The sequence below is a fragment of the Delphinus delphis genome, chromosome 3 (assembly GCF_949987515.2).
Source record: "Delphinus delphis chromosome 3, mDelDel1.2, whole genome shotgun sequence".
Taxonomy (NCBI): Eukaryota; Metazoa; Chordata; class Mammalia; order Artiodactyla; family Delphinidae; genus Delphinus; species Delphinus delphis.
In genome coordinates, this window is record NC_082685.1 from 166,619,915 (window position 1) to 166,637,282 (window position 17,368).

The 17,368-nt window shown below is 40.8% G+C and overlaps 1 protein-coding gene across 1 annotated transcript in view; it reads right to left on the bottom strand.

Moving 5' to 3' along the window:
- The window catches only part of ADCY2 (adenylate cyclase 2), a 432,035-nt gene that overhangs the window by 103,905 nt on the left and 310,762 nt on the right, over positions 1-17,368 (bottom strand). Inside the window, exons 10-13 of the mRNA XM_060009679.1 lie at positions 16,363-16,539; positions 12,862-12,905; positions 9,066-9,146; positions 170-239 (exon numbers count right to left, since the gene is read on the bottom strand). Coding sequence (XP_059865662.1) covers positions 170-239; positions 9,066-9,146; positions 12,862-12,905; positions 16,363-16,539 — 372 coding nt within the window. The remainder of the gene's footprint in view (positions 1-169; positions 240-9,065; positions 9,147-12,861; positions 12,906-16,362; positions 16,540-17,368) is intronic.

The window sequence follows — 17,368 nt, forward strand, 5'->3', positions numbered from 1 at the left end:
AACAATATATGCCTGGAAGAACCACAGGAAAAGCTAGAAAGAAATTGGATATGGTTAGAGGCAGTTTAAATGTTTCATGTAAAATTCTATGAATACAATTTCATGATGGAATTTTTAAAAAACTAATATTTTGGAAAAATGATTGATTTTGAAGAAAAAAATAGCTTACTTCTTTTTCTAGTATTTTATTGTAGAAAAGCAATGAGATTCTCTGAATGTCTTCAGACTTGAGCCATTGCCTGGAAATAAAAAGGACAGACACATTATAAAACCAAACCTCCAACCAAACATCTGGAACTAGTTTTTAAAAATGACTTGCATTTTTCTTTCTTCATAATGCCAAATATGGAATCTAGGTTTGTTAACAGGATATGCAAATATAATATGCTTATTCACATATTGCTCTCCTTGAAAATTCTATATTACAAACCAACTGTCAAACCAAATTGAAACTCAAGTTATCCAACTTAAATAATCAGGGAGATAAGTCATCAAAAGGACTCAAGTACGTCAATAAATTTATTCCCTGATGTCTTACTGAAACCACATGTTACTTTCATCTCCCAAAGGATCTGGTTCAGAGAGAAGCACCATTTTTCTTAGCTTATAGCAAGCAACACATTACAGAGCATCAGAAATAGTTAGAGCGGCTTCCAGATGTAGGCAAGAAGATTCTACTCCTTTCACACTTACTAAAAATACTTTCATTGTCATGTTTTTCATTTCTATAAAGTAAAAAAAAAGTCATGCTTGAATACAGATTTCAAAAAATGGGTACAAATACTAATATAAGAAGCAATCAGGTCAGACCACTAACATAGTACATTGATGCCAACATAAACACACACATACATAATACATATATATCTCTCAGATGTCGAAAAATAAAAGGCATATGGAAGTAACATTCTTATACATTGATTGACTTTCAGAAATCTGTTTTGGGAAAGCAGTTGAGATAGAGAAAGACCTTAAAGACAAAACTCTTCTTCACTAGAACATTGTGTATAATCGCAGGTTAAACGGCCACCCTGGGTATATGACCCAGCAAGCTGGGCATATGATGCCCGGTACAGTCACACATTTTGCAGTAAAATAAACACACAGTTTATGAAATAAAGCTAAGAAAGCAGAGAGATTTCACATTCTTATAGCCATGAGTACAGAAATGTAAGAAAAAATTGAAATCTATGCATCAAGAAAAATACCTAGAAATAAATACAAACAAAATAAATTACCATCTAGGCTAAGTCACTACACTGAGGAATTTTTATTTCTACTTTCTGATTTTTTTTTAAAAAAAGACTTTTATAATTAAAATATATAATTACCTGAATTGCATATGTATATGCATGTAGTATTTATGCACGAATACCTGCATATTTATGTATATATTTCCAAGTGTATATAACTATATAGCTACACCTACATTTATATCTATACTTATATATCTATATATAGGCAGAGAGAATATATATATATATATATATATATATATATATATATATATACTTCTAGAGATAAAATGTTATACCTGTGAAAACAACGATCAATTCCCAAGAATTCCTAAATATAGCACTTTTCCAACCCATTGGTCATATCTCTATGGATTTTGACTAACTGCAACGTATCTGGGAGATAAAGACAAATGGGGAAGGCCTTTGACGATCCAGGAATAAAGACCAAGTGAACTGTCACACATTATCACATAATCAACAGGGACAGTCACCTCCTGATTTCAGACTCAGGTCGAAATGTACACTGAGGTTTCACATTAGGATTGACCCAGTTAACCCAGGACACTGCCTCATTTGAGGAGGAACATCTCCAGGGCTACCTGGAGAGCCATGTGCCTGGAACATCGGGACAGTTCTGAAGATGCTCACAGCACACGCACCACGATGAACTTGAGTCTCCCAGGAGACTAAACCACAGACAGTGCAATTTCAACTGTGGCCCAGAAGTCAGTCATGTATTCTAGAATGATTGCCATTAAGAGTGAGAACTTTAAAAATACTTTTGGATTCAAGGTTATAAGCTTTAGGTATCGGGAAAATAAATTTTTTTTTATATTATGACTGCCCCAGCTGCAGAGATAGGTTATTGTTCTGTTTTATGGCACTAGTTGGAGGAATCAAGGTTGGTTAATATTAGAAGAAGCAGAAAATAAAATTTAAGATAAATTTTAACTATACTCATTTTTTAGAACTGTGTATTCATTATGGATATCCTATGAATAATGTATGCCAGTAACTTATTAAAAAGTTTTTTTTTCTTTATTACGGATGAAATTTCTATTTAAAAAATGCTCCTGGATAATATATGCTTGGAAATAAAATGCAAGCAAAATTTATAAAGTGGAGATAAAACCAGCTCCTCATTGGTTAGTGGGGCCCCCATCTTTCTAGGCTTTAGTTACCTGTCTGTCCTGCAGGTGGACAGGAAGCCCTCAAGACAAAGTCTGCCTTTCTTTCTGTCCCCAACACCTAACACAGGTTCATAAGACTTGATCTTTGGATGGATGTTTGGGGAAAGGACGGAATTCCAATTGTTGGTTCAAGGTATTTGCTCATAAGAATCTTGGCTGCAAGCAGAGTTGCTGTACAACTAATTAGCCATAAGGCCGTTTTGCCATAATAGATAAAATAACTGTTGATTCACAATTTTGGATTCATTACACTAGAAAATAATAATATATCAATCTTTGCACATCCTTCAGTGAGCAGTCATCTCTCCCACCCACCAAAACCAACAGTTTACCAAGCTATGGCAAATATATAAAAGGCAGCTAGTAATTGACAACAGTCTTCGAGAGCATTAATCATTGGCTCTTTGACTGATCTAGATACGACAGCTTGTTCTCTCCTGCCGTCTCTACCAAATTTATCATACAATAGTAGAAGCTGGAGGCAAAAGAAGAATCCAGGTCCTATCCTCTCCAAAAAGAAATGGTTGTATAATTCTTGATGAGTATACATTTCTTTTTAAAAAGTTTTAAATTTATTTTATTTTATTTTTCTTAACATCTTTATTGGAGTATAATTGCTTTACAATGGTGTGTTAGTTTCTGCTTTATAACAAAGTAAATCAGCTATACATATACATATACCCCCATATCTCCTCCCGCTTGTGTCTCCCTCGCACCTTCCCTATCTCATCCATCCAGGTGGTCACAAAGCACTGAGCTGATCTCCCTGTGCTATGCGGCTGCTTCCCACTAGCTATCTATTTTACAGTTGGTAGTGTGTATATGTCCATGCCACTCTCTCACTTCGTCCCAGCTTACCCTTCCCCCTCCCCATGTCCCCAAGTCCATTCTCTACATCTGCATCTTTATTCCTGTCCTGCCCCTAGGTTCTTCAGAACCTTTTTTTTTTTTTTTTAGATTCCATATATATGTGTTAGCATACGGTATTTGTTTTTCTCTTTCTGACTTACTTCACTCTGTATGACAGTCTCTGGGTCCATCCACCTCACTACAAATAACTCAATTTCATTCCTTTTTATGGCTGAGTAAGATTCCATTGTATATATGTGCCACATCTTCTTTATCCATTCATCTGTCAAGGAACATGGTGAATTTTTTTGCCATTTGACAGTGAAGATCATGAAATAGACAGAATTGTGGTATTTGGCACAGAACTTGGCTTAGATGATTTGGTGAAATATAAGGACTGGGCACGTCCTTATAAGGATGGGACATTTCAGTACAGTCTGGGTATGTATCACCAGTGATATACGTTACACACATTGATAAGAAATAGCAGAGTCCCTCCTCTGTTCATTTTACTCCCAGGGGAATATGCAGAGGCTTAGAGCAGATTTTTTTATATCGTAAAGAATGTATGTCTGATATTAGATACTGAACCCTTAGTGATCGACCTTGAGAAAGAAAGTACCATTGCTTTCTCTAAGATACACCCAAATACAACTAGAACCATGTATCTACACACATTTTAAGTGCATCTAAGTATTTTTTGCATTTTTATTTTTGCAATCGAATCTTTCAAAATTTTGTTGCTAATGTTTCATGATGTCCATCTCAATGTTTCTCTTTTATTTTCTTTATTTTATCTTTTATGGCAAAACTGTCTTAGGCCAATGAGTCCTGAGGTGAATCCCCTTGCAGCAAAGATATTTATGGTGAGACTACCAGACCCACAGCTACCCTGTGCCTTCCTTTTCCCACAGCAGGTCAGGTTTGGCCAAAGGCTTCTTCCTTGAAGCCATAAGTGATGGGCCCAATTCTTCCTCTTTTGTCCTCAGAGTTAAGGAGAGCACATCCTCCCCACAGGCCTCACGTCTCTGTTGGTTCTCTGTGGTGGCCTCAGTTCCCAATAATGATTCACAGGAAACTCAGAGATTTATAAATGTCATATGGATATTTGTAGTCAGAAAGATTTGTGTGGGAAAATAAGGTCAAATATTTTGGGGAATTGGAACTACAGACAGAGAAGAGAATGGAGAATGTGTGCAATATTCCTGGTCTCCTGACACTGTTCCTGACCCAAGTGGTCTCTGGCACAAAGAAAGTCAACCCCACCCCTGCGCTACACAAAAAAATGATTATTAATTTACACTAAGTTGCTTTTGTGCTAGGCTGAGGCCAATAAAGGAAATTCTAAACAAGATCTTGACTTGAGCTGAGAGACAAAGTACTTCCACATCCTCATGCAGAATTATCCTGGAATGTTATCACAAAGGGGATGCTAAAATACAGAGAAGACCACTTTCCTTTCATTACGGACTGACTGTTCATATCTCCCACTTCATACGCTGAAGGCCTAACCTGCGGTGTGCGTATCTGGAGATGGGGCCTCCAAGGAAGTAATTAGAGTTGAATGCAGTCCTAAGGGTGGGGACCTGACTCAAGAGAATGAGTGTACTTATGAGAAGTGACACCAGAGAGCTCGCTCTTTCTGTTTTTCTGCGTAGCCCAGAGGAAAGGCCACGGGAGCACACAGCAAGGGGACTGCCTTTTGCAAGTCAAGGAGAGAGTTCTCACCAGAAACCAACCATGCTGGCACCCTGACTCAGACTTCTAGTCTTCAGAGCTGTGAGAAAATAAATTTTTGTTGCTTAAGCCACTCAGCCCATGGCATTTTGTACGGCAGTCCCAGCTGACTAACATACCACCTATCTATGCAGCCTTGAATCCAAAGGTCCAAGTGGCCTCAGTTGCGCACTAAGGCCGTGGGTGACCTGTGGCATTTGGGAAAGGTGGTCCATGGACCTGCAGCTGAAATAAATGATGCTGGATAGATGGTCTCTCGGTGTGGAAGCCCGATCCTTCCCCAGCCCTGGGGTCGGCCGGTCATCCACCCATACATGCACTCCACTCCACTCAGACATAATTAAACCTGGGTCCCATGTCCTTCATTAACTCACCAGCTCCTTTCCTGCACCCCAGAGGCCCCTGTTTCTCCCCTTTTGAACTTTTCACATTACCTCTTTCCTACTGTTTTTCTTTTTTTAAACCAATCTGGAAGAACCTGACATGGCAATCTCATTCTGAATATTAACTGTACAGCACACTCCTCTATTGAGATGAATCTTACAGGACTGCCCAGCTCCTCAAGAGAAAAATACTGCCGCGGAGGGGATGGTCTGGTTCGTCCACCCACAGGGCTTCCTCTTCCCTGCTCTGCACCTCCAGAGAGGAGAAGCTTCTGGTAATCCTCTTTGGGGCAGACCTCTGGTACACATTTTCTTCCCTCTCACCTCGCTGCCAACTAAAAATTGCCACTTGCCACCTGCCTCTACAAGGATTTTGTCACTGGCCACTGCTGTCGCTGACCTTTAACACACCTTCAAAGGGGTTCAGGGTGGAGATCATGAATGAGGCATCTGTGCTCTGGGAAAACTGGCAGAAAAGGCCTTCAGATATTTTCAGGAGATTTTATGAGCCCAATTTCTTGCCTCTTCTCACATCTAGAAACGCACTAAAATTATTCATGGGCACATCTGCTCCTCGAGAAGGAGCCACCTTCTGCCTAAACATGTGCTGGGTTGCACGTGCCCCCTTCACCAAGATCACGTATATACTGACCTCCTCCCCACCTCTTTGGACAGTTCCTCAGAGCTACCTGAGAGGCTGTCTCCTGGCCTACAGCCCTCATCTTGCCCCCAGTAAAACGTGACTCACAACTCTCAGGTTGTGCATTGTGTTTCAGCTGACATCACCCACCCAGACTAAGTCAAAACCCCTGTTCTGAGCTCCGTCCTCACGGGGGCCTGGCCATCTCTGGTTTGTCTCTGCAGCATTCACTTTAGGGTCTTCCTGTCTTAAGGAATCCTCTGCATACCAGCAGGATGGAGGTGATCACACAGTCATTGATTAGAACCATTCAAAGTGCTCACGCCCCACCCCCTCAGGCGGATTCCACGTTGCTTCTCAGGGCATCCAACTTCCCACTCAAGCCTCTTTACCCTGAGAGACTCCTGCAGGGGCGTCGTGTGTCCTGATTGTGCTAAAGACTGGGGAGCACACCTCTGACCCTGGCGCATCCTGTTATCACACCATGAAGGTTTCCCTCTCTCCCTCTTAGTTTCCTTCAAGGTTTGGCCCAGGTGTCACCTCCTCCGGAAAATTTGAGACTTTTCATCTGTGCTGTCCTGCTCCTCTTTACCTGTCATGACTGTAGGGCATCTGTGCAGTGATCTTTCTTCCCCTCACTCAGGGCTTTGAGGGGTAACACGAGGCCTGGGGTCTTGGTATGCATGTCTGATGCTGAGCAAATGACGACATTGCTCACCCTTTAACAAATGCTTGCTAAATGAGTAAATGAATGAATACATGAAAATCTGCATATAAATCACTGTTTTATGTCAATAGCAGAAAACGACTGAATGGTACATCAAGCCTGGAGTCCCTACTGAATCCTCAAGGGGAAAATCAAATAAGATCAGAAGAACCTCTTATCGAAGAAGAAGAGAGTTTAATGAGCAGGGCATAACAGAATGGGAGTGAAGCTAATTAAAAAAATAGGTGCATAATAGCTTCCATTTAAAAAATTCCCCTTTTGATTTTTGAGTACAGCATGACATTTTCCTCCACTTGATTTCTGAAATGTGTTGGGAAAATTACAGCATAAGCAGTTACACCAACGTTAACCACGACTTTAGCATAAAACTACGTTAAAACACAAAGGTGGTAACTAAACATGTATTTGAGTACAAAACGATACCATACTGACACACAATTCACAAACAACCTTGACAAAAATAAAGCAAAGCCAACGACTGTACTTTCTAATGATTCCTTTAGTAGGAACGTTCTAAAAAGTGGGCATAAAAGTAGTTTAACAAGGTAGGCGTCCTGCATGAAGACATGCTGAGGCTGATTTTATACATTTGTTTTTTATTACTACTATTATCATTGTAATTGGCTAACCTTTGTCAAGGAACAAGATTTCTTCTCTCTGCTGCTGTATTTTATTCCAGTGGGTTACAGAGTAGTAATTGCTATTTCCTCTGGTCAAATGAATCTACATTGTGTGAAATCAGACTTGCCTGGGTTTTAGCTGCCAGTGTATTACAGGTAATCATTTTTTCTCAGTTGTGAGGTGTTGAGGTTTCAATCAGGGCAGAGTTGAGACTGTTTTTTACTTCGATCCTGGTATCACGCAAAGCAGAGCACCTATCTCGGCACTGCTGGTGTGCCCTGAGTGCTCTGTGGCAGGTGGAAGGCTTTATCTATTTGGGGTATACAGCAGGGATTAGGCAGGTGTGCATTCAGTGTGCTGGCATATCTGAATTGCAGCTCTAGCCAGCCCTAGAGACTTTATTGTATATGTATGGAACTCCACACATACACACACCACATACATACATACATACACTCACACGATTCCTCCATAAGTACTGTAAATATTCTGAAATGCACACTTGCAAAGCACAGTCTAGAAGAGGTATGCATTTTGCAAAGCTGTGTAACTTAATTTTGGAGGCACAGTTCAAGGTGAAAATCATTTACACTTTCCATGAGTCAACGTTCTTGATAAAAATTAAATAGGTTTCCATAAAGATGAAAACTTTCACATAAAACCTTTTTTTTTGCAGTATGCGGGCCTCTCACTGTTGTGGCCTCTCCCGTTGCGGAGCACAGGCTCCGGACGCGCAGGCTCAGCAGCCATGGCTCACGGGCCCAGCCGCTCCGCGGCATGTGGGATCCTCCCGGACCTCCCGCGGCATGTGGGATCCTCCCGGACATGGGCACAAACCCATGTCCCCTGCATCAGCAGGCGGACTCTCAACCACTGCGCTACCAGGGAAGCCCCGCATAAAACCTTTTCATTTGGATCTACTAAAGTTTTCACTGCAGTTTAATTCAATAAACATTTATGGAGCATCTAATGAGTACCAGGAACCACACTGAGTTGTTTACCTCCTGCCCTTCATGAGGTCAGCCATGGCACACACACCTAAGGAGAATTCCAAGGCCGGTGAATGTAATCATTCTGTGCAAGTCATGAAAGCCACCACCTTCTTTAAATCTTGTCTCCTGCCTTTTTGGACCATTTAAAACTACAATAGCAATTCTTGGCTTTATAGACTGAGTGATATTTTGGCCTCCAAAGGATTGGTCTTCCTCCTGCTGCCTCCATGAATTCAGATTCTAATGCTCAAGATCCTCTTCCAGGATTTAGAACACAGGTACCTCCACATTCTCTGATTTTTCGGGGTGGGGGGATGAATGCATTTTGAATAGTGTCACACATTACAACTTAATGATTTTCCCATGTGGAATCTACTGATCTTTAAAAAATATGCTACTGAACACACTATCCTCTAATTTTCTCTATATAATTATGTATCATGTTGTTTATCAGTAATTTACTTGGGGAGGATTAGGCAGAGTTAAAAATTTTTTTAAAGATGAAATACTACTAACAAAAGCTATTATTAAGGATGCTTGCGGTGAAATGAATGAACTGTCTCAGAAAACTTGGCTTTGTCATGATAAGTATGACAGAGTTTGGGGGGAAATTCTTTTGGAAAACATGTCATTATTTTCAAATAATAGGATTGAAATAAGAGAGGAATGGTAATTTAAAAGTACTCACTTTTGTGCATTGATTCCATCAATTGCTTGAATCATCCTTTCATTTAATTCCTCTTCAAATCTCTTCTTTTGTGACTTGGTTCTATATGAAGGAGGAAATATTTTGGGTAAGAATATTATTACTAAACTAAACAGTAAGCCTGTGTGTCTATGATGCCAAAATCTCTGTCTGATTCTGTTAACTGAATTTTTTTTTTAAAAAGGAAACAGTCTATGTGCAGCCTTTTCTCTATTAACATATAGCCACTCTGTGGATTGAATGAATTGGCTAGAGTTTTTGGTGCAGTAAAATGTTGCCTTACTACTCAGAGTGAAATTAAAAAGTAACACTGAAAGATATGTCCTTGGTGTCTGAGATAAAAGAAATTTCTGTCCCAAGACATGCACTAGCCCTTGAATTTTTGCCTTTATAAACTTTATGACAGAACATACTGGCTTTGGAAATTCCCTTGTAAAAATTTGGTATGGTTGACAAAATAATCATTCCTATTTTATGCTTTCCTTGGTCAATTTTCAAGAATTTTCAGAACTAAAGTCTTACTTGAGACACATCAAAGCTTCATTGCATGTATTTAAATGTTCCTCAGTTTTGGAAAGCGCTATTCACAGGAAACCCCACTTATATGTGCAGACCGCTCACTTGATCTTGGAAGTAAATAATCTTCAGTCATAATATAAAATGTTTTGCAAATAAATTGTGCCAAGATAAGAATGAGTTCTCCAAGGTTAATTTGACAATTAGCATGAGAATGATGTAAAGGAGAAAATCAAAATAATACTTGTTTTTAAAAGTTAAACATCTACTGCAAAGAGTATAAGCACATCTGGCCCTTCCCGAACTGGCCTGACCGAGCCTGCACCTGAGTCTGGGTGTCCGAGTCAGCTAGTCCCATGGGAGTGATCACGAGGCTTCTTTGTCTTGTGGTTGGTTAAGTTACTCACTGAATAGACCTCCTACTCTGGAATAAAAATACTTTTCTGAGTTTAGAACTGCCTCTATATATAGATAAGAACAGTATTAAGTGTGTAATGTCATATTTATCTGTAATTAAATCTCATGGAATTATCATTAATGAGATGGATGGGTAATCTACCTACATTATATCATTGTTTGTGGATTCACACTTTCAGGTCCTGCTTTCTTTAAACAGGCTAAGGGCAGTTTTGGTTCAAAAACAGAACGATACTAAGTGATCCACCTGTAGACACTAAGCCAATGGAATTAAGAGGTTTTAGCATGCCAAATTCCAAGCTAAATTGGAAGGCAAATTAATTTTGATCTTTCTTTTAAAAAAAGCATGGCATCTTAGCATCATCTAAGATGGCTCATTCTCATTTATGGTTGAGGTGCCACCTTCATTTTAGACTCTTCTTTTTCTTTTAATCAGCCCTATGCCAAGTGTTGAGATTCCTGACTTCAGTTTGGTGGCTTTCTCTTTCAAAAAGTGTCTCCAAGTGTGAGAAGGAACAGTGTCGGTGCCTTGCGCTCACAAGAAAATTTAACCCTTCAATCATATGTCCAGGGTGCTAACAATGGCATTGCCGTTGTGAGTCTGTTTTAGGATTAGCTTAGATACCGCCTGTGCGGTGCTCAATGCAGTAAATGTGGCACATGAAGTAGCCAATAAATGCCTATTATTATGCACCCTTTGTATTCACTAATTTTCTGGCTAACAGCTCTTAACATGTAGACAGTTTCCTTGTCTCCACAGTTTTGTGACCTCCGCTACAGAAGTGATAGGAGACCCTTGGGGCTGATCATCTCCCCACGAGGAGTTCTTAATTCACCAAGCAGGGCTTTATTCCTCAGACTTTCAACGTTTCAGCATTTTTGACCTTCCTGTCCTCATTCTTGCCCTACCGTTGGCTTCCCCAGTACTGAGTGTCCCCAACCCCTCTTTCCAATTCCTCTCGATTCTTTCTCCTGAGCTCCTTCCCCGACCTGTCCCACCCCCAGGCCTGGGCCACTATATCTAAAGAGGCATGGAAGAGGTCCTGCTTTATCTCAGATGATGCTTCACTGCCCTGTGATGCCCACTCACTGCCAGGCTGTGGGCTCAGAGAGGTTTTAGGACCTTGGCCATGTTACATAGGCAGGACGTACAAAGGAAGTCCCAGGTGAGGCTGATTTGAAAGCCGAGCTCTCTCTGTGAGGCTTGGGGCCACCAAAGATCAACCACCATGGAGGGAAGTGGAGTAGATGTGGAGGAAGCTCTTTGGAGGGCAGGCAGGACAGGAGAGCAGCTACGAACACAGGTTTTGGTGTCACAGACCCTGGGCATAACCATGGCCTCGCCTCCACAGTCATGTGACTCTGGTCACCTCCTAACCCAGCACCTTGGTTTCTTCCCTCCTAAAATGATAATGGCAATTTCATCTACCTTGGAGTAACCCTGTAGGGATGAAATTAGGTTTCCCATGTGCCTGGTACAGATAAAACTGACAGCTTCTGATCACTGTCTTTCAGACAGCACTCATCCCCAAATACACTGCCCACATCATACTGGCACTGCACGAGGTATTTCCCACTAGACAGATGAGAGGACATAGCACATACAAGGCGAAAGGACGTCCATGAAATTCTGTAGACAGTTGTTTGCAGATGTGCTGGTCTCTTATTGGCCTGAAGAGTCAAGCCTTATCAAGATACGTCACAGGTCCCAAATATTTCTTAAATTACCTTAAGCTCTCTTTGATTTGGTATTTGCCACTTAAAAAATAACATTTCAAAAGCCCAAGAACCCAATTTTCCTTATAACATAGGGCTCTAAGTGTTATATGTCAATGTTAAAATTTCAAATTTTACCCAAAATACAAATTAGAGCTCATTACAACAAAAATAAAGTAACATAGAGGGGTCTGAAACAGTGTGCCCTAAAGATCTGGCAGGGAATGATCTAACTACTTTCAGGCAATGCGTTTTCTACAGGAATAAACTCACGTCTCTGTGGGGAAAGAAAAGCTGACTCAGGTTTGGGGCCTTTCATTAATTATCCTAACATCTTCAATAAGAAGTACTTAGCTCCCAGACCAACGCAAAAGTAAGACTCTGAGCCCCAAAGCTAGAGGAACACAGACAAGGAAAAGGGTTAGTGTCTGTCTGTGATCTTGTGAAGATGGCAACAGGGACCTACAGGCCTTTGTGGAAGCAATTTTTCTTTTTTTTTTTGCGGTACGCGGGCCTCTCACTGTTGTGGCCTCTCTCGTTGCGGAGCACAGGCTCCGGACGCGCAGGCTCAGCGGCCATGGCTCACGGGCCCAGCCGCTCTGCGGCATGTGGGATCCTCCCGGACCGGGGCACGAACCCGTGTCCCCTGCATCGGCAGGCGGACTCTCAACCACTGCGCCACCAGGGAAGCACCAATTTTTCTTTTTTTGAGCAGGGTGGGCTGCACTTCTTTTCACTATAGAAAGGCTGGACTTAACCTTGCTTTTATTTCTAGGATTCAACCCCACAAACATCATTTTAAGTAAGTTACTCATTTTAAGAAAGTTCAATTTTTTACTACAGATTAATATGAAGAAGAATCATTTTAAGAAAACAATTTAAAGTTCTAAAGTGTTTACTAGGCAGTGTTTTCCTTTTCCCTCTTTTAACGCTAATAAAATGACACCAATAATCCTACTTTTAGAAGCTGAAAGCAATTTAGTAGGGGCTTTCACAAGTAGCTGCACTTTTTTCAGAAGAAGTAGACTTCAAAATTACTATAATTGATGATAATTACTTTCAGGAATAAATAAAAAACAATTAAGCCTTTAAAAAATTAGAAAGTGGAACGTATACACATATACTATACCTTAAGGTGCGACTTTGAAAATTATGCTGACCCATTGGTACATCCTAGTAAAAAAAAAGAGTATTAGTTGCCAAAAACATACTTTAAGAATCTTTCAGTGATAAGGATGTATATTTCTTCTTCTATCATGGAAAATATCATTTAGGTAATAAATAACTACCCATGAGGAGAAAAAGAGCTTAATTATAAGTGTGAAACATGATTAAAAATTCAGTTTATATTTAGAATTTTTTTGTAATCTGTAAACTCTGGTGTCAGGATTGTGGTTTGAATTTTTTAAATTTCCATCCTGATATTTGCAGATATGATTTCAAACAACGCCTGCAGAGGACTGTTATTAAAGTTACTGTAGACAAATGATGGGAAAATGTAGTTTGGCATCAGACTGAAATTTAAAAAATGCTTTAAGACACAAACATGATCATAAAATCTATAGTCAATCCTTATCACTGACTGGGCTGTTAAGAAATGGGACTGTTGGTTAAGTGTGTGAAAGCGAGAATCATTGATCGAAAAGAAGAAATGTACATATGAGTGCTGGTAGTCCCTGAAAAAGGTCAATGACAGAGACAGACATTGGTCAGAGTTAATCAGCGGGGGTCTCCACTGCCAAATGTTCAATAATAGACTTAAAAAACCACAAGATTCACTTTCATACGTTTAAATAAAATAAAATAATTAAAATAAAACTTGTAACAAAGTGGCTCCAAATAAACTGTTCTTTGTTGTTTGATCTCCAAGGTTAGAACAGGAAATGTATTCAGCCTAGGGAAAGGTGAGTCTTAAAAAATAACTGAACTCCAAGTTTTACTATATAAAGTAAAACAATGCCTTATTTACCAGCTCTATCAACGTTAAATCAAGAGTCAATGAAGTTCTGCATAGGGGATTAGATAAAAGAAATAACTTTGGGCAATGACAATTGTTCAACCCTGGGATGTATTCATAAGAATGGCAGTGGGCTCTTTCTGGAACTGAGTAAGAGACACAGTCCTATGGGCTTCATGTTCTAATAACCAAAGCCCCAGATGTCCTCTGTCTCTACTAAGGCAGTCCCTAGGCTCCATCTCTGTGACTGGAGGCCAGCTGGTCAAGAAAACTGAGTTTGTCCCAGAGGCCCTCTGGTTTTTATACACAATTTCCTGAAGTTCAACTCTCTAGCCAGGAACAACTCTCTTGAAAGAGGCATCTTCACTAACACATAATAGCAGATTAAAGTCAGGCTGAAATCTCTCCTTTAGTGTTTTGCTGAGATAGTAAGGCAGACAGTTGCTCTTAAGTCCTGAGACAATAGAGACTGATAAGAAATTAGCAACCACAGCAACATCAATCACACACCCAGAAAAGCAAGGCCTTATTTTCACAGGTACACGTATGAAACAGCACAGAAAATCATGTTTTAATATTTAGATCTGATTCTTATTTCTTGAAAACCAACCGACCAGCCAACCGACCGACCGACCGACCAACTCTTGGTTTATAACAAATCTCGATGAGAGATATTAGCCATTAGTACTAATAATAAATGCAGTGTTGAGATGAAATTATCCAACTTTTTTCATAAGAGTGATAGAAGCATCGACTTTCCCTGACTACTAGATCCTAGGGTCTTAGGATACCTTTCCTCTAACAGGGTCTAGTTGCTGGAAGGTTCCAGTTGCCCCAATCCTGCCTCCTTGGATCTTTTCTCTTCTTATGATCTCATCCAGCTCCATGGCTTCAAATATCATCTAAAGCCGGATGCTTCTCACATCCACATCTCCATCTGGGACCTCTTCCCTGAGTTCCAGACTCGCACACCCAGCTGCCAACTTCCTAGCTGCACTTCGGTGTCTAAAAGGCATACTGATTTGAAGATGTCCATTAGCGAAACCTGGATTTTTTCATCTGAAATCCCCTGAATTTCCCCGAGTATTTGTCATCTCAGTTCATGGCATCATCATTCTTCTAGGGGTGCAGCCAAAAAAGTGTGTATTCCTCCTTGATCCTCCTTTTCACACATACCCACTCCATCACCAAGTCTTATATGTTCCACTTTCAAATTATAACTTGAGTTTGCTTCTCACTGTTTCCACTACTAAAATCTTAGCATAAGAGGGCACCATCCTCCTCCCTTGGAACACTGCATTCTTGCTCCATTACCCAGAGCATTAATTATACTATGCCCTCCCCTTGGGTAAGACCCTCTAAGGACTTCCCATCACAATCAGAATAAATTATACATGATTACTTAGAGCCTCTCGCCCTGATGACCTCCCTTTGCTTTATTGCTGATGACGCTGCAGCCACACCAGCCTTCTCTCTGCCCTCAAAGATGCCAATTCATTTCCATCTCAGGGCCACAGAATTTGATTTGCCACCGACTTCCCCCCTTCTCTGAGATGTCCCCAGCCGCCCCATACAGAGTAGTCACACCATTCACTCCCAAAGACGATACTCCATTTTCTCTTCATCATGGCCCTGAGCAGGCACCTGGAGTGATCTTGTTTGTTCATTTGCGTCCGACTTAGGGTCTCTCTCTTTCCAACAGAATGCAAACTCTTCTAGGACTTGCCCTGGTGGTCTCCCTTGTTGACTGACTGAGGGATCGTGATCTTCTGTCAGATCGTTTATTTTTCAGTTGAAAAAGAACAAAGGAAGCTGAGAGAAGAGATATAACTGAGACAAAACAAGAATGCTGAGCCCCTGCCTTTTGGGCTTGGGTGTGTGACTGTGAAATGTCCACTTTTACCTGACAGCCTGGTATGTTTCTTTTTCTCATCAGCTAATAAGAATTATGTAACATCCCATTTTCTTTCTTTACCTCAAATGCATCCCTAATACAATTAATGCCATTCTGCATGAAATTTTACTCAGAGACTGTTTTAAAATCTAACTATACCATTGGAATTATTCTAAGTGCTCAACTGTGTTTACTTTTCTCTCCTCTTATGAGTTTTTCTATTGTCTATCTGCACTTCAGCTATCTTATTGAGAATGTCCCTGCTGTAAGAAGCATTGAGACTTTATTCTCTGTTGGAAGTAAGGATGATGTAAATAAGGATATCCAACAATAGAATGTACATTGCTTCTGACACAGCCTGAACCTCTGGGTGATGAAGAGACAGTTTTATTGATGCCACTCAAATTCCAAGGACATCATGCCTTCATTTGTTCTCTTATTAAGATGCTCGGGCTTTCTATTGTACTTCATAATAGCAGAAGCAAAACACAAACCTGGATTTAAAAAAAGAGTTCAGCTGTATTCAGTTGCTACTGTCAGTTGTAAATTAGAGTCTTGGGTAATAAGGTTATAATGCAAAATCACTCTAGGTTAAAACCCTTAGCAATGCGGGGTTGGTGCTCATGGATAACCTGATATCTGTAAGGAATATCTGAGAATGCCAATCTGAGAAGTCGGAGATAGTGAGCTTGCCTCATTACAGACAAAAGTTACTTTGGCAGGAGATGCCTTTTGGGGAACTAGCTTTCGCCCAGCGCTAGGGCATGGGGAGGGCGTACCGTGGTGCTGATCTTGCCGTTCTCCGTGGTCATGCTGTCTCTGTGATGCAGGTGTGCAAAGGGCTTGGCCGCTCCCCAGGACTCCAGGTACCGCGTCATGCGGACGGAAGCCCTCATCTTGGCTCCATCGAGGGTGGCTCGAGGTCTGAAGAGGTGCTGGGGGCTCCGTCGTTCTCCCTTGGGGTGAGAAACAAAGCATTACACCTGGCGGGGCACAGGTGCACAGCCTCCCGCCTTCCTTCTCTGCCCACCAAGAAGCCTCCCTTGAGTAAGCAGATTCCTCTAACATCATGCCCTTCACTTTCCTGGTTCCTACTCTCATTCCTTCAGTGACGGGTATTCAGTGCCATGAGCTGTTGGAGCCCAATGATTTTTTTTTCAGACAACAAAACTTACCTGTATTTGAAACTTAGGGAAAAATAATAGCTATTTTAAGGGATGTTTTTATAAAGTTGATTCTTAGACAGAATATGCTGAACTGTTTCAATGTGTTCTTGATGGTTGTGTTTTTTCCTAAAGCGATTGGGGGTTTTCTGATGCTAAATGGCCCCGAATATCGGTGTTTTGGTGTTCTTTGCCTGAACGCAATGTTCTTTCTTTTTTTTTTTTTTCTTTTTTAATTGCGGGTATAGTTGCTTTACAACGTGGTGTTAGTTTCTGCTGTACAACGAAATGAATCAGCTATAAGTATACATCTATCCCCTCTCTCTCGGGCTTCCCTCCCACCCACCCCCATCCTGCCCATCTAGGTCACCACAGAGCACCGAGCTGAACTCAGTGTTCTTTGTACACATTTTTTTTAACCTCTTCCCTGTGCCGTCCCTGTCCCATCACCGCACAGTTCGTCCCGCTTGTCATACATTTGTCTCCAGATCAACCCTCTAGTCAGTTGGAAGTTTGTCTCTGAAGGTGAAACTGGGGTTTTAGGGAGGTTATTGTGAGTAAACATTAATAACCTTGATCTCCTTGATGTTATGATATTGGTTTTGACACTTCAGAGGTGTGT